This window comes from Physeter macrocephalus, unplaced genomic scaffold (genome assembly GCF_002837175.3).
Source record: "Physeter macrocephalus isolate SW-GA unplaced genomic scaffold, ASM283717v5 random_355, whole genome shotgun sequence".
NCBI lineage: Eukaryota > Metazoa > Chordata > Mammalia > Artiodactyla > Physeteridae > Physeter > Physeter macrocephalus.
The window spans coordinates 41733-63232 of record NW_021145624.1 but is presented as its reverse complement, the minus strand read 5'-3'; the positions used below and the strand labels follow the sequence as shown (position 1 = coordinate 63232).

Sequence of the window (21500 nt, the reverse complement as noted above, 5' to 3'; positions counted from 1 at the left end):
CCTGCGCGTCCGGAGCCTGTGCTCCGCAACGGGAGAGGCCACAACAGAGGAAGGCCCACATACCACAAAAAAAAAAAAAAAAAAAAAGAAATAGGGAGTGTCACAGGGAGTGTTTAGAGGGAATACAGAGAGCCCAGAACTTGCTGAGTTGGACAAGAGATCAGTCAACTCCAGCTTCTCCAGCCAGTAAATCAGTTTCAAATTAATATACAGCCTGGGGACAAAGATCAGACCAAGATCATGGCCTTAAGATACAGCATGTGGGCCAGATCAAATCGAGGATGTGGTTACAACATCTTTTATTAATACTCTAAAATAATAAGGTACCATTCAGTAGATGCTCTCAGCTGCTCAAAAGAGCTTCTAGAAAGCTTAAGAGCATGGCCCCACAGAAGCCTGATGCACCCAAAGTCATCATAATTGAGTCGAGAGAGACTGACATGACTCAAAAATAATTGTGGGTGTGCTTTTTGGTACATGGGGTTAAGTGGAATCAAATACATAGAAAACCCATAAAATGTTTGAGGGAGGGGTGTGGCCAAAACTACGATCGGCTTAGGCTCCAGGGACTGAGATCACTCAAGATGTAAAAAGACATCTGGGTCCCTAACTTTCTTCAGGCAGGAAGCAGACAAAGAAGGCTCTTGGCTACCCAAAGGCCTATTCTCCAATGCTGTCTTTAGACATGGCCAACAACGCTAATGGAAAAGGAAGGGCTTTCAGAGAGCAGAGCCAAGAGCTACGGAAAACCATGGCTTAGGGAATCAACCCCAGAGCATAGAGCTTGGGCCTAGCCAAGAGACATTCCCTTTCCCAGAGTATTTGCCCAGAAGGACTTCAGAATGGCCATGGATCAGTAAGTCTCTGAACCCCTTCTCCCTCTTTCTGAACAGGTGTGTGGACTGCAGTCACTCTGTCCCTATTTTACCAATGTATGCTGGGTGTGTGTCGGGGGGGTTGGGAGGTGGGAGGTAGATATCTTTTTTTTTTTTAATTTTAGATTTTAGGTTGCTTGATCAAGAGGAGCCACATCCATATCTGACACAGATCGTGAGATGTTTTCTCCTTTTAAAAAAATTTATGTATGTATGTATGCATGTATTTATGTATTTATTTATTACTCAAGGAGAGTTGATTTACAATATTATATTAGTTTCAGGTGTACCATGAGATCCTGATGTTATGATTGGATGAGTCTTTTCAGGATCTTCGGGATAAGGGTATTTTCTGTGAGAGGGACACGAATAAATGTGGCCAAGAAAGTGGACCACAGTAAATTGAATTACTGACCCTGATTCTTCACCCCTTCCTCTGTCCACACGGTGGGAGGATAGTTCTCCATCCCTTGTTTTTGAGCTATGACTTCCTCTAACTAATAGGATTTTAGCAGATATTATGCAAGCAGGGACCTTGAAATGTGCCTGTGTAGTTAGGCTTGCTCTCTGTGCTTCTGCCATCAACATGAGAAGAACATGCCCTGCTAAAGCCACTGCTCCTAGGAGGACCCTTTGGTCCCAGGAGGAGGGTGAGAAGCATGCGGAGCAGAGCCATTCCAGCTGACCCACAAACTTGGGCGCAAGAAATAAATGTTACTTGTTGTATTACACTGATTTTGTAGTTGTTTGCTTTGCAGCACTGTTGTAGCAATAGCTGACCAATACAGGGACCCAGACAGTTCTGGGACATGTAGCCCATCACCCATCTTCAGTCCATTCATGAGTGATTGGGGTCGGGGGAGATTGATGAGTGAAGGTTTATTTGAAGACAATTGTTGACGTGCTATCTGATTCCCCAGACCCACCTCCTGCTTAGAGAACTTTCCTTGGGCCTGATGATGTAGGGAATCTGATCCTTTACCTGAGACTCTTATAAGACTGTAACAGAGTGCCTGGGAGAGCCTGGCAGGGATACCCGGGATTTGGAGGCCAAAGAAACTGGACCCCGACACCTGCTTTGGAGACTTCTAATGTGGAGAGGCTGGCAGGCTTAGCTGTGACAGCAGGTCTAGAAGGAAGGCTGTAGCAGACCAGCCTATACTTTCAGAGTTCTGCAAGGCACAGGCCTCATTTTCACATGGGTTAAGTGGGAGCTGAGGGAGACAGTAGGGCTGGAGTTGTCATCAGAGGAGTCTGCCCAAGATGCCTGCCTGGCAGGGACAGGTCCCCTGGCAAAAAGAGGCTGAGTGCGGAGGAGGGGGACCACTGGTTGGAGAAGCTGAGGCAGAATAAGAAGCAGTGGCCTGGAGGGGGATTGCCCATGCTAGGAAAGAAGACACCACAAGGGCCCTGCAAGATAGGAGAAACTCTGAAAGCACCACCTAAGAGAAAGAGCTAGCAAGTGGCATCTGTCACACAGATACTCCTGATGCCAGATGACATCTGCACTAGCGACCTTCCCCTCCCGCCTGGAGGAACCAGAAATGGCCACTGATGAACAAGGAACAGAGAAGACACTGACCACCAAGCCCAGCTCCCCACTGTGGGCTTCTGAGCCCAGTCAGGCCGTAGCTGCAGGTGCATGAGGTCTGAAGTAGATGAGACTGATGTTTTGAAATGAGACCAGACTCTCAATACCTGAAAATGAGACTGTTCCTTAAGGTCTAAAAATGACTGGAAAAGCTCGGGGATCTGCCCAGATATCAGCCATGCTTTGAAAGGCAATAGTGAAACAAAGTGGTTTCTTGCTCTGCCCCTGGCCTTTGCAGTTCATTCAGTCAATAAGCTGGTTTCTTGTGTATAAAAGATCCATAAGATTCAGGCTCATTTATTTATATCAAACACCAATTGAGCGCTTGAAACATGTGTGTTTTCCTACAATAATCCAACCTCAATGCCTTTGATCGTCAGGAGGCTCAGAGTCAAGTCTGAGAACCAGTAATAACAGCTACACTTGTCAGCTCCTACCATGTGCAAGCGCCCGCCTAAACCTCTCCAGGCACAGCCTTATTTCATCTCCCCCGAGAGCTCTCTGGGGTCTGGCTTATGCCTCAGTTTATACATGGGGAAACTGAGGCTCAGGGAGGAAAACTCTCTAGTCAGAGTGAGATCAAAGTTCTCTCTACTAAGCCAGAAATTGTGCTATGATCTTCCTGGGTCTTGATGGTCATGGCTTGCTCTGGGACACAGGGTCCCCTTTTTCTCTGATCGTGCCTGGGTTATTGTCAGAGAACTTAGAACAAGTATCAGAAAGGATAGGTTGTCCCTGACTGTGAATATGAGAGAAACCTGCAAACCCACCCCTTTGAGAAGGCTCAATGCAGATCCCATCCTCTTCCCTGCAGGGGCCCACCCTCCCCACAGGTTTGCCTACCTGAACTAATCCAAACAGGTAAGTAGGGCTTCAGTAAGAGCCAGGGTCTAGAGAGTCAGGGGCAACCAAGTATCTCACAAGCTCCAGCCCTCACGACCCTCTCACCCCACCCCCAGTGCTGACATCTGCCTCTGTGACAGCACCCCCACCCCCGCCGCTGCTGCCATTTGAGCTCCAGTTCACCAGTTGGTGGGAAGTTCAGCCCCAAGGCCTCCTGCTTTTGCTAGCCACCCCTCCAATCCTAGCTCACCAACCATGGATTCCTCCCCACCTCCGGTCCACCAGGAACGGTCCCAAGGGTCCCCCATCTCGGTACTCACTCGGAAGCGTGCGACTATTGCTGAGGCTGCCAGTGCTGGGAGGGGGGGAAAGGGACTGCAGGGAAACACTGTCCTCCTCCTGCGAGCAGCCCGCCTGGATGGCGCGCAGGTAGCTGTGGCTGCGGGAGCGGAAGTAGCTGGGCAGCGGCAAGTCTAGAGCCTCCGCCGCGGTCGACTCTGCTTCACTGCAGGCCGACTCGCAGGCTGCCTCATACTGGTCGCTCAGATCTGCCTCCCGTACCTGTCAGGGCAAAAGCAGGCATCAGGGGCCAGCTGTGCCCACTGGGGAGGGATGGAGTGCTTGGTGGTCGGCTCAGCTGCAGAGCTGGAGTCTGTGGGGCCTCAACTTGGCCCACCCTCCTGCTCCCGTCTCACTCAGGACACGGGAATGGGCAGATGGAGCCCTTAAGAAATAGACAGACTCTCTCACCTCTTTGGGCCTCAATTTTCCCATCTCTACAATGGAGGAGAAACTATTAAACATACTTTCTAGGATGTTAGCTAGGTTCTATCTTGTGTGTCCAGACTGATTAACTAATAGATTTTGAGGTCATATCTGAATTCAGCCAGAAAGAAGGCTATAATCAGTAACGTCTGCCCTGAGTGTTGGAATGGGGAGGTGGCAGTAGGTGTGCTAGATATTTACCATTTTATGGTCCAATTCCTTCATTTTTATAAGCAAAGAAACTGAGGGCTACTGAGAGGAAGATACTTGCCAGTTGTACCCAGTGAGGAAGCAGCAGAATCAATACTCCAAATGTATATTTAAGGAAGATTAATCTAGCCCTGGTGTACAGAATTGATGTTGGATATAGGGTCTGGAATGGAGGCAGAGGTCAGAGATGAAGCTGATGCAATAGTCTGGTGAGAGAAAATAATACTGGAATGAGGGTAGTGGCAGTGAGGATTGATTAGTCACATCTGCCACGGGCAGTATGGAGAATGGAGCTACATATGCTATTTGCCATCTCACATCTAGTTCAACCTCATCTGGATGGTTTCTAAGTGTCCCGCTAGAGACAAGATCCTACAAATCTGCAGCTGGGGGTGTGAGCGTAGAGGGGGCTCACCATACATACACTCTCCAAGGGTTCTGGAAGGGTCTGTCTGACCCATGTCTCAGGCCATCTTGGTACCTGGGGATCACAGAGCATAAGCTGAGGAGTCAGCTGGCTAAAGACGGACACCGGGTGGGGGTCCGGGAAGACACCTGGGCTACACGGGAGGGGGCAAAAGTTGACTGAGCACCATGTGGAGGAAAAGATGAAGCTGGATATGGGGCCACTGTGCCCTGGACCTGGCTCTGTGACCTCAGGCAGGACAGCACTATCCTCTGGATCAGTGTTTCCCTATCTAAATGGAATAGAATGCCTGTGGACTCGTCTGGCACTGCATCAGGTAAAACGACTGGATGGATCATCACCCAATTTTTTTTTTTTTTTTCTGGCTGCACCACGCGGCTTGTGGTATCTTAGTTCCCCGACCAGGGATTGAACCTGGGCCCTCGGCAGTGAGAGCGCGGAGTCCTGAACACTGGACTGCCAGGGAATTCCTGATCATTACCCAATTTGGAGTATGTGTTTGGAAAGGTCTAAATTTGCTCTGTTCAATATGGTAGCAACTAACCATGCGTGGCTATTTAGGTTTAAATTAATTAAAATAAACAAAATTCAGTTCCTTAGTCACACTAGCCACATTTCACTTGCTCATGTTACCTTACTGGACAGCGTGGATTATAGAACACTTCCAATCATCACAGAAAATTGTATCAGACAGCACTGATAAATTAAAATGTAGGCCATGTGACATACCCAAAATTCACTTGGAGAAGGTATTAAAGAGATAGGTGTTTATCCTCCAAAGCTGCAAACTGAGGTATACTGAGAGGCCCTTGTGATTCCCAAGGGCCATGAGGTCTTGATTAGGGATTGCAGGGTAATGGCCCACCTCTGGAGCTAGACTGCCAGAGTTTCATTCCCGGCTCCATCATTTTCTCACAAGAGGAATACGGGCAAGTCACTTAACTGCTCTGTGCCTCAGTTTCCCCGTCTACAAAATGGGGGCTAATTAGAGACCAGATTTCACAGGATTGTGGTCAAGATGAAATGAGATCATTCATAATCACATGCTTCGAATAGAGTTGGAAAACTAAGCACCTGATAACTGGTACCTGTTATTACAGGCAACTTTGTGTGGGGCAAGTGCAAAGATTTGTCAGTGTCGGTTAAGATGCTCCCAAGCTCCCAGGGAGAGGCCAGCTGGTTAGTGCTTTTGGTATGTATATCACTGAGGACATACTATGTGCAGGGAACTGCCCTGGGGGTTTTATATGTGAACACATCACACCCTTATCATGAGGCTATTGAAGGAAGGAAGAGGTCACCCGGCCCACTGTGGGCTCCCCAAAGACCCTCTGCAACAATGTGCTGAAGAAGAATTATGATATGAAGGTGGGAGGCACATGAGGCATTCGTGGCTGGAATCAGGAGATGTGGAGCCAGTCAGAGTTCTGCCCTGTAGGCCGTGTGGCCTTGGATCAGTCCCTTGCCACTCCTGGCCACAATGAGGACTTGGGCCCAGAGCACCTTCCCTGCCTCTCTATCTGGCCTCGGGGCTGGGGCCTGGGAGGGAGGAGAGGACCACCTCCATGGGCAGGTGTGTGTGGGATGGGGCACCCTTAGGACAGGCAGACAGTGCCAGGACTGGCGTCGTCTTCACCACCTTTGGTAAGCTTGAAAAGTCTCTGCATTCATTCCAGAACCCTAACATCCTTAAAGGTCTTGTTGGAACCCAAGAAAGGAGATAAGTCAGGGGATCTGGGGGCTGCGATGTGAAGGCCAATGCCCCCAGCCCCTGATCTGTCCAAATGGAACAGTCTCCCCAGGCCTTTCCCAGGCTTTGGGGGATGAGAGGAAGGAGGGAGCTAGAAGCTCTCAGGGTACACCTTCCTTTATCTTGGGGTTATTATTTCAAAAAACATTTTTAAAATCCAAGTATCGTTGATTTACAATGTTATGCCAATATCCTGGGGTTATTCTTGTCCCATCCATAGAGCCTAGCCCATTCTTTTCCATTTTTGAGAAGAGGAAACTGAGACACAGAGAAGTGAAGCGATAGGGCCAAAGAGTGGAAGGTCCAGGCACCAACGTGATCCCTGACACCATCTCCACTGGAGGGGGCTTTCCTGGTGCTGGCTCTGCTTGCACCTGCCCGGCTCAGGGGCCAGGACCACTGAGGTGCCTGAGACCCAGCCCTGGCCTCTGGGATTGGGGGACAAGAGAATGGCAAACATACTGACCTGCTGCTCGTGGCCAAACAACTGGGGGATCAGGGAGGCCTGTCCAAAAATCTGCAGGAAAGAGATGGGGGAGGGTTATGGGGAGACCGAGGCTGGGGGCTAGGGTTGGGTATTCGGGCCCGGCTGCAAGAGAACTTGTGGCTGGCTGGTCTAACCTCCTCTCCAGACTGGCTGAGGCTCAGTTGCTGGGGGGTCTTGGCTTCCTCCAGGGGTGGGAGGCTCACTCCTTCTGGGGCTGGGGGTTGTTGAAGACTTGTAATCTGCTGTTTATAAGTCTTTCTCTTGGGTTGGCTTCTGGGACCATGGATGTCCTGTCTGCTGCCTCTCACCTGGGCAGGCAGCCCCCAGGATGTACAGATTAGGGACAGAGCCCAGAGACTTCTCTTCCCTGGTCAGGGCTTACACAGTCCAGTGCCTGGTGGGAGCAGGGCTTCTTCTGGCAGGAGTTGAGGCCTCAGAGACACAGATAGAACTGGACATCTCTGACTTTGGGGCGACATATGTGGCTCAGGTCACTCAAGCTTCACGGAATGAGGGTTTGGGGGTTCAGAGGACCCTGGGCTAGGGGAGAGCTGGGGCTGGGCAGGGGGTAGTGGGAGAGACCTGCTGGGGTCCCCAGCCTGGCTGATTCCGTGTACCTTTTCGTGTAGCCAAAGGACAAAATTGTTCCAGGTGTCAGGGCCAGGCAGAGGATAGAGACGGTGGGTGTGAGAGAGACAGACAGACCCAGAGAGAAACATGGAAATGAGACACACTGGAGAGAATCAGAGAAAAATGTGAATGAGGGGAGAGAAAAACAGAGGGAGACAGACACAGACCGACAGGGAGACTGAGGGATGAGAGAACAGGCAGGATGGGAGAGACAGGGAGGGACGCCGTCCATTCAGCAAACCTACGTGCCCTGTGCCATGTGCTGGGGACTCTGTGGGGACAAGACAGCAAGGTCCCCGTCTGTAGGGAACTCCCAGTCTTAAGAGTGAAACAGACATCAACTAACAAGTGTAATTCCAGAGAGTGAGAAGTGCTGTCAAGAAAATTAAGCAGAGTAAGGAAACAGGGGCCCGGGGACCCCCTGAGGCAAGTGATAGGGCAGGTCCCTCTGAGGTGACATTTGAGCCAAGACCTGGGACACGGAGAAGAACCAGCTGTGCAAAGATCTGAGAGCAGATGCTCCTGGGAGAGGCAGGAGCAAATGCAGGGGGCCTGGGGCAGGAATGAGGTGTGTGAGGAGCAAAAGGGGGCCAGAATGGCTGGAGCAGAGTCAGTGGCAGAGCACATCTCTGTGCTCTGTCGGGGAGCACATCTGAGAGGGAGGCCGGGCATCACAGGTCTGGCTTTCACTAGGGTGAGGCGGGAGCCATGGGAGGCTTCGGAGCAGGTGACGTGATTTGACTTCTGTCTTTTACAAGCTCCCTCTGGCCGCTAAGAATAGATTGGGGGTGGCAGGCACGGAGGCCAGGACAACGGTGCAGGTGAGACTTGGTGGGGCCTGGATGAGGATGGTAGGGGGGAGGGTCCCCTGGCCGGGGGTGGGGGGCTCTCCCTCTCCCCACATCTGAGGTCAGTCTCCTTGGAGCGTGGGAACGACAGTGCTGAGGATGGGGGCTGGGGCGGGCTTGGCCGGGCCAGGAATATGGGGTGGTGGGGAGCTGGGATCCGAAAGTTCTAAGCAGTCCGTTAGCCCAGGCCGTGGGGCTGCACACAGTGGGACCTGGGGCCTGTTTCTGCCCAGAGAGGTGGCTGGGTCTGCAGCTGGCTGCCTCTACTGCCTCACTGTGCTACTACTGGCAGATGTCTGCCCTCTCTGGGCCTCGTCTCCTCATCCACACCATGGGGGGAGCCCTCAAGCCTTGACTGGTCGTCCCTTTGCAAACTGTAAAGTACTGTTTACAACACGGTAGGGGCTGAGATCCAGGTCTGGGTCTGACAGCCCTAGATCTCTGCCCAGCTTTGCCTCTTCCTAGCTGTTGTGACCCCACCTAACTGGGCCTCAGTTTCCTCATCTATGAAATGGGGATATGGATGATAAGGCCTCCTCTGGGGGTGGCTGTGAGGGATCAAGGAGCTAGCTGATGGTTGAGAGAATTAATAGTATAGTACAGCGTGTTTACCGCTGTTAGTGGCAGAGCTGGCTGGGCCCTGGAAGTCCAACTATCCATTGATCAGGTGGGACATGAAGGTCCAGAGTGGAGAAGCAACTTGCCCGAAGTCACACAGCAAGATGACAATGCTAACCATCAAATGAGCCACCCTTTGCTGAGCACATTATGTTTGTTATCTCATTGATTCCTCACAACCCTTTGAAATATCACCCTCCGGTGGTAAATCAGGAAACTGAGGCTCAGGGAGTGGGTGTTTTGTCCTGGGTTCATATTGTCAGTGACAAGACTGGGACTCAGACCCAGGTCTCCAGTACCCTATCCTCAGGGCTGCTGGGTCTAAGGCAGTGTGGTACGGCCCCTTCCTCTGGGCCCACAGCTTAGGCCATCAATGTGAGGCCCTGTGACTGCTCTCCAGCCACAGGACAGTCAGTGGGGAAGAGACACACACCGGCAACTTCAGGAACAAAGACCGAACAGAAGCACAGGGCAGACATTCAGGGACCACTCAACAGAGGCTGGACCTGGACGTCTGTCCTTTTCCTGGGTGGGAGCTGGGGTTCTCCCAAGCCCACCGGTGGCTGCCTGCCACCCTTACCTGGCTGATGCAACTGGAGTCGTTGAGGCTGTCGCTGACGGGGTTGTAGTCCTCCTCCCAGCTCGGACACTTGGAGGGCAGCAGCATGTCCACTGAATCCAGGCGGTCCAGACTCCTGGTGGGGATGGGGAGCAGATGGGGCTCAGCCCACCCTTTGTTCAGCATGGGAAACTGAGGCCCAGAGGGGGAAAAACGGGCCAAGGTTACCCAGTGGCAGAGGGTAAAATGGAAGTCACTGCCATCCCGGGTAGTATGGGGGGTGATGAGCAAGAGGAGAGCTGCTCCCAGCTTTTGGAGGCCTTGTGAGTCGGGAGGGTGCCGGTGGCCCTCACCTGTTATGTCCACTGCAACCATGAGGTGGCAGCACAAGCTTGCTCTTGACTGTTTCAAACCAGGGGTGGGCCACACCAGCTCAATTCTACAGCCCCCTCCTCTGCAGGCCCGGGGCAATTCCAGGGGCTGGACAGAGGAGATGGGTCAAGGCCTACAGCCTTGACCTCTGGCCAGGGCTGCCCAAAGGTCATCAGTTTTGACACAATGTCCAGGTAGCCTCCACCAGGCCCCTGAAGGCTCACCCCTTCTCCCCATAACCCTGGCTCTTCAATCTTTCTCACATCTACCTGACCCTGGGCCTCCCCCTCCCGAACTCCCCCGCTCTGGAAATAAGGTCCAAGCCGCCAACAGCTCAGGGCCTTGACATAGACAAACCTGGATTGGAATCCAGCTTCCTCACTGGGTGACCCTGGGCCAGTCGTCACCCCTTAAGTCTCAGTTTCCTCACCTATAAAGTGGGGGATGTCACTGTGCCTGCCTGCTGGGGCTGTAAGGAGGTTTCAGTGATGCAGATTCAAGGGCACTGGGGCAGGCATAGAGCCCAGAGCGCAGCAAGGGCTAACAGATGGCTCCCATTACTGTTACTACAGGAATACTCTTTTTATTGCACTTCACTTTACGGCATTCTGCAGATATTCTTTTTTTTGTTTTTCTTTTCTTTTTAACAAATTGAAGGTTTGTGGCAACCCGGAGCTGTCAGGTGATGGTTAGCATTTTTCAGCAATAAAGCATTTTAAAATTAAGGTATGTACTTTTTAAAAGACATAATGTTATTGCACACTTAGACTGTAGTGTAAACATAACTTTTACATGCACTAGAAAACAAAAAAATTTCGTGTGACTCACCTTATTGCCATATCCACTTTATTGTGGTGGTCTGAGGTATGCCTGTACTACTATTATCAATTCCCTCTCATTCAAGGCCTGGGCCCTGATCCTGCCCACCCACCTCTCCCACCTCCATGCCCACAGGTCATTCAAGGAATTGCAGGATCTCAGGAGCAAAAGGGGTCTTAGAGATCATCTAGCTCAGCCCCCTTCACTTAAAGCTAGGGAAACTGAGGCTCAGAGAGGGTGAGACCTAGGAATGGCTGGTGGCGTCCTGAATTCCCACCTGGAGGCCATTCCCTGCCTCTGTCCCAGCCAATGAGACTCCCTGCCTCAGTCTACTGTCACCTGCCCTGCTCTATCCCCTCTGCTGCAGTCCTCCCAGGCTACCTCCTCCAGTGGAGCTTTGGCTCTTGACCCCAGGAGTAGAAGAGCTAGGACTAAGCTTGTTTCCTTTAACTCTTCCAAGTCCTTTGTCTGTTTCTGACTTGCTTTTGTTTCTCTTCCTCAGTGGGTTCCGAATCACCTATACCAACTTTCACCTGTTTTGCACTCATTCTTTTCTGTTCTAATCCCCACGTGACTTCTGCATGTGAAAGGCTCACTTCTCTCTCTAACATGTTAATTGTTGCTTCCTGTGTGCACGTGTTTCATTTTCCACACTATCACTAACTCTTTCCAGCCTTAAAGCAACAGGATGGGGCTCCATTGGTGGAATGCCAGGCCGGGTGATGGGACAGGTGAAGGCTGCCTATCTCCCTTTGACTTCAGGATCCTCCCTCATCCCCAGTCTCGGAGCTCAACGCAGGGGTCAATTACAGGGGCACTGGCAGAGGGGGCTCTGGCCTTCCCTGGGCAGTGCTGGCACAAGGGGTGGGCTCACTAAGGGCAGGGTTCTCTAACCTGAAGAAGAGGGTCTCCTGGGGCAGTTCCCCTGTATGAGTGGAAATCATCTGGGGATGTAGCTCCCGTGGGTAGGCTTTACCTGGGCCAATCACTCCGGAGAGACTCCCCTTATGATTTACCAAAGGATAAGGCTCACCTGTGTGGCCAGGACTTAACTGTGGGGGGCTTATGGGGTGGGTTCACCAAATGGCGGGGCTCTCCGGAGTCAACTCATCAAAGTGCAGGGGCCAACCTAAGGACGAAGATCTCAGGAAGGGGGCTAACCGGAAGGAGGGTTCACCTAGGGGGCCTGGATCATTGGGGGCGGGGCTTCACCTGGGTCTGAGGCTGGAGGGCAGGATTCATCTGTGGGGCTGGGATCTCCGGGCGGGCGGCTGAAGAGGAGGAAGGCGAGGTTCCCAGGGGTGGGGCATACCTGTGAGGGGCTCACCTAGAGGGCAAAGCTTGCCTGTGAGGCTTTCCCAGAGGAGCGCTCACAAGTGGGCGGGGCCCCATTGGAGCAGGGTAAGCCTGCGGGCGTGGCTCACTTTAAGGGAGTGGTCCCCTTAGGGAGCAGAACTCACAGGTGGCCAGGGCTTCTGGTGCGGGGTTCCCAGGGGGCAGGACTCACTGGTGAGCAGAGGCTTCCTGGGGCGGGACTTGGACTTCGGAGAGGCTCTCCCACGGTGGGGCTTCTGGGGGCAGGGCAGGCCTGCGGGCGCGACTCTAGGGGGCGGGACTGTGCGCTCACCTGCGGGGATTGCTCTGCTCTCCCAGCGACTGCTGCGTGGCCCTCAGGTAGCTCTGGCGCCGCGCCGCCGTCTTGGGGGAGGGCTTGGGGCTGCCGCCGGACTCGTCACTGTCCTCGTCGCCCATGGCCTTGATGTAGCTGCCGCTGCGCATTCGCCGGCACGGGATGGGGCCCTCGCCCGTGGAGTCCGCCTCGCGCGGGGACAGCAGCGAGGTGGTCCATTCGCCGCCGCCTCCGGGCACCTGGGGATGGGCGGACAGCCCTCAGCAAGGGTGGCTCGGGGGGTGGGCAGCGCACACCCCCAGCGCGCCGCCGGCCACCCAGCCTCGGGCTCATCACCTGGGGAGTGAGCTGCACGCTAGAACCCCCATCTCCAGGACCTTGAAGCTCCCTCGCTGCCCACCTCGGGGAATTCGGCCTTCGGTGCTGGGTACTGCCACTAAAGGCACCCATCAGCAGGGCAGAGCCTGGGCTGGGAAGGATACCTGGGTTCCAGAGCCAGTTCTGCCGCAGCTTCACTATGTGGCCTTCTCCAGCCTCAGATCTCCGTGGATCCCAGGCTGAGTGTGCCCCAGCAAAACCGCCCAGACAGAATGATCACGATGGCTTCCACTGCAGCTACCCTTCTGAGCAACCCCTGTGTTCCCATTACTCCCCCTGCTATCTCAGTGGATGGCTTATGATCCACTGCCCAGATAAGAACAGCAGGTTTGAGAGAGGTCCCTGGACCCTAGGATGGTGGGGGAGGATGAGTCAGGGGACCCTAGCTCATCAGTACCGAGGTGAGGTCTTTGGGGCCAAACGACATTCCTCATCCTACAGGTGAGTAAACTGAGGTACAGAGAGCACAAGGGCTTTGTGGGGTCTGGCAGCCATGTGGTGAGCTGGAAAAAGGGCTCAGTGTTCCCATCTGAACTCCAGGGACCCCATCTGTGGAAGGGGGCTGTGATAAGGGTAAGTAAGGTCACAGCTGTGAGGGCAGACCTGGTCCTCAGTGGTTACAGTGGCAGAAACCAACTGAGGGGACCTCCCCTGCCCTTCTGAGGCCAGGCTCTGCCAGCTGCTCCGGGGCAGCACACACTGTCTACACCCTTGTTCACTTGATACCCACCGATATGTCCACACAGTGGATGTTCACCTCGTTACGGAGTACGCTCATCTCAGCACTCACACGTACCTCAGCCCGAGCACAGGGTGAACACGCCGTGCCATGTACATGCACCTCAGAGAGCAAGCATACCCTTTCCCCGCACACCCCTCTCCCCAAGGACACACCCCTCTCCCCAAGGATGCACCCCAGCCACTTCATCATGTGCCCTCCCCTCAGTGAGTGCACGATGTGAACACAGAGCGTACACACCTCCTCACGTGCACACCCGCCACCACTGCACCGTGGACACATCTCAACTTGCCCCTCCTCACCGTGTCCCCGCCTCAACACATACAGAGCACACACCTTCACTGGGTCTATACGTCACCACGGACACCCAGGCACACGTTTCTCAGTGTACACAGCACACCCATTCTTTGCCATGCCCACAAGCGCACACCACACTCCCCAAATCACCATGCCTGCACAGAGCCACGTTCTTCTCAGTTCCCACATTGCCAGTGGCTGATTCTTGGCTGAGGGAGGGTCCCTGCCTGGGATTCCCATCCCAGGTCCCCCACCCTGCAGCTTTCCCATTAACACCCTCCTCCCCAACTGACTGCCCAGCCAGTCACCAGGACCTGCACATTCTACCCCAAACCATTTGCTAGTCCATCCTTCCTACCTCCACCTGTCCCTTGGGAAGGTGGCTTTGTATATCCCTGCTCAACACCTGTTGCTTCCCCAGCCCTTACCCACCTACTTCCTGTTGAGCAAGTAGGCAGCACCACTCCAGGGCCTGCAGGGCCACCGTTTCACGGTGCTTCTGAAGCATTTGCACGTGATCAGACCAAACCATATCATTTGAGAGGGAGCTAGGTCACACACCACCCCCTCTGATGTTTCTAAGCTAAGGAAGTAGATTGAGAGCCACAAAAGCCTTAAATATATACAATACTGCCTAGATTTCATTTCCCTCCTATTGAAAAAAATAGCCTCCTCTCCCCATAGTCTCACTGTCTTTGGAATTTTATATGGAATGATAAGAACTCAGGTCAGACTTTGATGTTCATCCGGTTCAAAATGCATCTAATGTGTTCTCAAAGGCTGGCCAGGCCTGTGCTGACACGCCCTCCAGGATGAGGTACTCACTACCTACTGAAGCAGCCCCTTCCATCTGCAGGTGAACCGAAATCTACTTCCTGTAACTTTCACCCACAGCTTGGGCTCTGGTCCCAGGAGCCACCCAGTTCTCGGCCACTCACCCTGCGCTTGAGAGACCCAGCACAAGTGTAGCAGCAGAGGTGTCTCTGAGCCTTCTGCCACTTTCCAGGAGTGCAGCCTTGGTGCATAATAAGTGCCTCAATAAACATTAGTGTTTGAATGAAAAAAGCTAGTCCCCCAAACTGATTTAGGGCCTCGGGGGCTCCTGCAGTTCCCTGCTCATCTCCATCACATTCCGCTCATGCTGACAGGAATGTCTGTTCATGTGTCTTTCTCTCCCAGCATCCTGATAATCGGGACTATGTCTTATTTATTTCTCACTCTATTCATTCAAGGGTCCATCTGTTCATCTACCCCTCTTCTCCTCTCATGTTTCTTGAGCACTTCCTGTATGACAGACCCTGTCTTGGGCCCTGGGGACACAGAGCCGCACCAGATATGGTCCCTGTCCTCAAGGAGCCCCCAGTCTGGGGGCAGTACCGGGAAGGAGGCTGGCAAGCAGAATGCCATGCAATGGGTCCTAGGAGGGGATAGAAGGCATAGCTTCCATATTTTTCTTCTAAAGGGAAGGGACATGTTTTGGTCCCTACTCAGGACCGGTCTCAAAAGGGTCCTAATCAATGTCTGCTGAGAGCATGACCAGTGGAAGGAATCCTCTTACTAGCAAGATACCACCAGCCACCCATTTCCTAGGCGAGTCAACAGAGGCCTGAGTGAAACAACTTTCCCAGTCAATCTGCGACAGAGCTGGGCCTCCAACTGGTGCCTTCCCCACAATCCCTCACCCTACCCTGACCCTGGCAGGGACCCACCTGCAGGTAATGGTAGGCAAGACCTTGGTGGCAGGATTTGGACTTTAGCAGGCTCTTATCCAAGGTGGCTGAGGTCTTCTGGCAGACCTCATGGGCGTGGCTGAGGGTCAGGGTGGACCAGGAGCCCCGCTTGACATAGTTGGTGTCAGCGCCCACCCCAAGGCTGGGGCAGGTGGCCGGCGGTGCCGGCGGAGGTGGCGGGGCTGTCAGCTCGGCGGTGTTGTTCTTGGCGGCTCTGAGCACGTGCCCACTGATGGTGTTGTAGGCGTGCGTGAAGTAGCGTGGCTGGCTGCGTTCTGTCTGGCGGCCTAGTGTCATCAGTCCAGAGGCTGGGCCACCGCTGCGGAAGGTGCCACCCTCACCATCCAAGTTGTCGTCGGAGCTCCACCAGCCCGAGATGTTGGAACGGCTGCGCCGCTTGGGCTCCCCAGCCTTGGCCCGCTCCTTGCTCTTGGCCCTCCGGCCCTTGCCGTCCTCCAGGCCACCTTTCTTGCCGCCATTGCCGCCGATCTTGCCTGCCGTGCCCTCCAGGGAGGGCGCCTTGGTGAAGAAGAGCCGCTGGACTGAGTGGACCAGGTGGCGGATGCGGCCAGGACTCTCACCCCGGGCCTTGGCCTCCCCGCGGGGGAACTGGAGAGTGCTGAAGCCATCGCGGTGGATAGGCAGCTGCTTCTCAAACTGGTCCAGAAGGTTGGCGGGCAGCCGGTTGATCTTGGTGGCCTGGGCGTGGCTGGGGAAGGGGCTCTCCTCTGGCACCTCGAAGTGGGAGTTGTAGTGGATGCGGGGGAAGGTGCTGCTCGGTGGTGGCAGCTGGTTGTTGAGCGGGAAGAGCCCGTCCCCCGGCAGAGCATTCTGCCCGGGGAAGCGAGCCTCGCGGGCAAAGGCCTCCGTGGGCGATAGCAGGTAGGGGTTGCGATCAGGCCCTGCGAACAGGGGCTCGTGTGGTGGGTCCAGGCTGTCGGACAGGTGGCGGGGGCGGCTGTCACCGAGGCCTTTCATGATCCCGGCCCTCGGGGCAGGGGCCGTCGCCCTAGCGGGTTGCCCGGGTCTCCTCTCCCGGGCAGCAGCTAATCTGGGGAGAGAAGACAGACAGGCGTCAGCTGGATTTGGAGGGGATAGGATGCTGGGAAGGTCAGCCAGACCCCCGCAGATCTCAAGGTTGGAAGGATTTCTGAAGACTCCTGGCCTGCCCTTAACATTGTGGGTCGGGAATCACGAGTACAAATGGAGACCCACATACCATACGGATAAATAAAAGCGACATCTCAGGCTAGCAAGACTGTAAACAAAAAAAATATGTTCTACTCTCCTACCTTGACGAACGTATTTTCACAATAACCTGGAAAGCCAGGCTCGAACTCAGACTTCCTGGTCTCCTCCGAATTCCACGGCAGCATGTGGTCAGGGGGAAGCTGCCTGCCCTCCATTTTCCTCCTGTCTCTCACTCTGTTCCTCACCACGAGGAGCCCCACCCATGCGTGCACCCCCAGCTCACTCCACACGCCCCCCAAACAGCCACCCCTCAGCCCTAGGGCTGGTCCCACTGGCAGTGTAGGCCACCATGGGAGGATCTGTGCTGGCCCTGGAAGCAGGCCTGGGGTCTTTGGGGCAGGGAATTCCAGGCTGGGGTCTGCCCAGGGTGCAGAGTCTGGTTGAAAGGGGGATGTAGGCTCTGGGTGGGCATGTTCCCTTGGCCCCTGAACATTCCTTGCCTCGTGGGGAACAAGGTTGAGAGAAGGCCAGAGAGGCCTTCTAAGGAGTGGGGCCTGGGGCCGGGGCCCCTCTTACCCAGGTCTGAGGGCAGTACTGTCCAACTCTATTTTAGCAGAAGAATCCTTACATCAAATGTAAACCCTCTGTAAAAACCCACTCTGTCCTCAACAAAAGTCTACTGAGTGTGACCCCTGGGCTAGAGGCTGGGGGCTGCAGCCATCAGACAGGCCAACAAGCCCATCAGCCCATCCTTTCCTACTGGGATGAATCAATGACACCTGGCCTGGGACAGAGTTCCCAGCAAGTCAATAGCAGGAGCATATCCTCAGGATGGCGTGTAGGTGGAGCCATTGTGCCTCAGTTTCTCTATTGTAAAATGGGCCGTCCAGCCAGAACCATCCTGGAAATGCCAGTCTCAAACTTAGGCAAGTCCCTTTCCTTTCTGGGCCTCAGTCTTCCCATCTGTACCATGGGGCAGAGGGGGAGGTCAGCGAGCTTTTTTAGCCCTCGACCCCACTAGTCATGCTTGGAGGAGTCCCAAGGCTCGGTGTGGCCTGTGTGCCTGGTGTGCGGAGGATCTGCAAGGAGTTGGTGTGGCTGGAACAGAGCAAGTGAGGACAAGGGCACTGGGGACAGAGGATATCTCAGAGGGGCTGCGCCAGAGAGGACGGGCTCTGGCTGAAGCCAGGTACGGGAGGCAGAATGATGGCTCCCAAGATGCCCAGTCCTAAACCTCAGAACATGTGATTATGATACTTTACATGTTAAACGGGACATTGCAGATATGGTTAAGGATCTTGAGATGGGGAGATTTCCTGGATTATCTGGAGGGGCCCAACCTAATCACATGGGTCCTCGTCAGAGGGAGGCATGAGGGTCCGAGTCAAAGAGGGAGATGTGATGACGGAAGCAGAGGTCAGGGTGATGTGGGGTCATAAGCCGAGGAATGCAGGCAGCCTTTAGAAGCTGGAAGAGGCAAGGAGTCAGATTCTCCCCTAGAGCCTCCAGAAGGAATGCAGCCCTGCGACCCATTTTAGACTTCTGATCTCTAGAACTGTAAGATAATAAATCTGTGTGTTTTAAGCCACTAAGTTTGTGGTAATTTGTTACAGCAGCAATAGGAAACTCATACACCAAGCATAAGTTTAGGTGACCGAGACACCCTCCCACCCCGCAGGGCAGCTCTTAAGGCAAAGCCCAGACCCCACCAAACACTGCATGAAAAACACTGGCCTAGGTGAAACCCCCATCTTATAGATGGGGAAACTGAGGCCCTCTGAGGGGAAGAACTTACCCGAGATCACATAGTGTGTTCAGTAGCTGAGGCAGGGCTGAGACCCACAGCTCTTCCTATCCCTCTGCACAGCTGCCTTGCAACTGTCACCTGGAGCTTGCTGGCCCTAAGACCCTCAGGGATCTGAGAATTACTTCCTTGGACCTAGCCATTTTCATGACCAAATAAGCCCCAAGGCTTCCTAAGCCCTGAGACTTCTGCAGAGTCCACTGGCTGGAATTCTCCCCCTTCTCTGCCAGAGCCTCTCCCTGCCCCTGGGAGCCTGACGGACCCCACTCCTGAAGTCCAGAGCATTTTAGCAATGGTCCTTGTAGCTGAACAGCCACATCGGAAGCATCTCTGCTTCCACCAGGCGACTTGTCAAGAGCATTTATCCCCAGCCTGGAGAGGGAGTCTGCCGACTCACGTTTTTATCTTCATTACAACAGCCACACGTGGTGGGGGACCATTATCTCCATTTTACAGATGGGGAAACTGAGGCTGAGAGAAGCAGTTCTAGCCAAGGTGAAATAGGTAACTCAGACTTCAGCCACCCCGTCAGTGTCCCAGACTGTCAAGTATCCTCCTCCACTCCAGCCCGCAGCAGCTCCCTCTGGGCAAATCTCTTCTTGAAGACAATTTCAGGCAAATGCAAAACCACCCTCATATCCCTCCTGCTCCTGGCCTTTTCTTGGCCTCCTTGCATCCCCTCAGGGCTGCAGTGTCCCTGGACTCAGAGGCCAGCCTCCTTGGCTCTCCAGCTGGAGAACTGTGTGTGCAGCAATGTCCTTGATGCCCACTCAAGTAAGGCCAATGATACTGAAAACTCAGAAGAGTTTGCAAACACAGCCCTCTGTCTCGCTGGCTTGGCAGGGGCCTGACTCCCTAGAAATATCACAGGTGGAGAGGGCTGGTCACCAGGAGCAGAAGATAGCTGCAGAGCCCTGCCCCAGAAGTGCACACAACACTTCTCCTCCCAGTCCAGAGCACCTTCTCCAGCCTTCCCAGGGACAAGCTGGCTTCAATTTCATATGCCAGGCACTCCTGACCCCAGGAATCCAGAGTTGCCCCAGGAGGACCATGGGAACCTGGGCCCTGAGCCTCAGACTATGCATCTGCCAACTGGGGCCAAAGGAGGAAGTGAGGGAGGGGGTAGGAAAGTGCTTGGTGAACTGTGAAGTGCTGGCACATCCTCATTCCCTGGGGGACAAACCCTGCCCTCAGTCCTGGTGGTCTTGATGATGAGGTTCCTTGCCTGGCTTGTGGGGGGAGGAGTTAGACAGGTCCCTGCCTTGGAGGTGCCTCTGGGATTAAAGGAGGGCGAGTGGGGTCTGCCAGCCTCAGGGAGACCTCTAGATACCAGTTAGAAACTTTAACGATCACAAGTGACCTCCCAACTGCTTTTCTTCCTGGGACTGCATCCTCATTGCTAAAATAGTCTCTGACTTCTGGGGCCCTGCGTGTCTATCCTTCTACCCCACCTTAAATGCCGGTGCATCCCAGGGCTCTGGGAAGGCCCATAGTATCCCCCTATCAGTTAAATGCTTCAGTGTCACCCAGTAGGGGCTCAAGCCAGACACCTTGGCACCTCCATGAATTCTTCCCTCTCCTGACCTTCCTTGTCTTTCCCCTCGTAACAGCTCCCACTGTACCTGGAAAATGATGCAGGCTCAGTTCCTGTGGTCCAGGTGGAGCCAGTCCTATGCCAGAGCCCCAAGGGTAGAAATATGACCCAGTCCTGGCCAATCAGAGCCCTGCATCCCTGAGTACTGACTGGCTCAGAGATGGGAACAGGATCCTTGTTAGCCAATGAGAGTCGGCCCTGGGATTATGGCTGAACTCTTGGGAAAGAAGTGCCCTCCTTCCTGTTAGGGCTGCTATCTTTGTCTGAGTGTCAGCCTTGAGTCTTTTGTCAAGATCTTGCCTGACGTCTCCGACATGAGACTTAAGAGACTTTTTGCTTAAGTCTGAGTTCGGTTTCTGTGTCTTTCAACAAGAGCCTGATACAGACCCCATGTCCAATTGGTCACTACAGCAGTGGCTGTGGGTACCCCACCCATATCTCCTGTGGCCTCATCACTGCAGCGCCCAACCAGGCTGACTTCCAACTGTCACCATCTGCATCCCTGCCAGAGGGAGGGGGTGCTTTCTATAGCAGCTGGAGTGTGCTCTGCTCACACGTGGCTGGCAGGAACTGCCAGAGAATTACCCACCCTACCCACCTGCCCCATGCCATCAGGCTGCAGCTCTCAGCCACTGACTGTTGGGGAGTTTGTGTATAAATACCCCAGGTCTTCCCCCTTTGGGTGGGACAACTGAGGAATGGGCTCTACAGTCCTCAGTGGGATGGAGCTCCAGTTATGCACAGAGATCACTTGCCTGTTAATGTTCCCTTCATTGGCCGCCTCCCTTCTCTGCCTTATCTCCCGCCTCCCACACTGTGCTGCCTGTTCCCAAATAAAGTACTTGCACTTGAATCTTTATCTTGGTCATGCTTCTGAGGAACCCCGACTATGACAGCCACAGCGATTCTGCCTCAGTTAATGTTTTCTGATGCCATCCCCTCTCTGTATCCTCTGCCTTATGTCACTCCCACAGCTCACCTGGAAAATCACACCAGCCTTCTCCTTGGTCTCTCTGCATCCACTCTAAGAGCCTTACAATCCAGCTTGCAAATTGCAGCTGGAGTGATATTTCTAAAATGCCAAAGCAATAGTGTTCTTTCCCTTCAGTGGATTTCCATGGCTCTTGGGACGAACGCTCGACTCTGAGCCTGGCATTCAAGGCCGTTGGGGAGCTAGTCTCTGCAGACCTCTAAACTTCAGCTCCAGCCACGTGGCCTTCCGGAGCTAAAGGAACTTCGAGACAAAGAGTGTCATCCTGGGGAAGGTGAGGCCTTTGTTGTAACTGCATCTCCGTTCAACTCCTCCCCCCGCCCGATCTTGCGCTCCTCACCTGTCAGAGGTG

At 53.9% G+C, this 21500-nt stretch overlaps 1 protein-coding gene across 1 annotated transcript in view; it reads right to left on the bottom strand.

The window, feature by feature from the left end:
• The window catches only part of LOC114483872 (disks large-associated protein 4-like), a gene marked incomplete at its 3' end in the record, with an annotated part of 18648 nt that extends 2102 nt beyond the window's left edge, over positions 1-16546 (bottom strand). Inside the window, exons 1-6 of the mRNA XM_028485216.2 lie at positions 15548-16546; positions 12422-12663; positions 9625-9739; positions 6928-6978; positions 4700-4765; positions 3630-3870 (exon numbers count right to left, since the gene is read on the bottom strand). Coding sequence (XP_028341017.2) covers positions 3630-3870; positions 4700-4765; positions 6928-6978; positions 9625-9739; positions 12422-12663; positions 15548-16546 — 1714 coding nt within the window. The remainder of the gene's footprint in view (positions 1-3629; positions 3871-4699; positions 4766-6927; positions 6979-9624; positions 9740-12421; positions 12664-15547) is intronic.
• Between the last annotated feature and the right edge of the window lie 4954 nt (positions 16547-21500).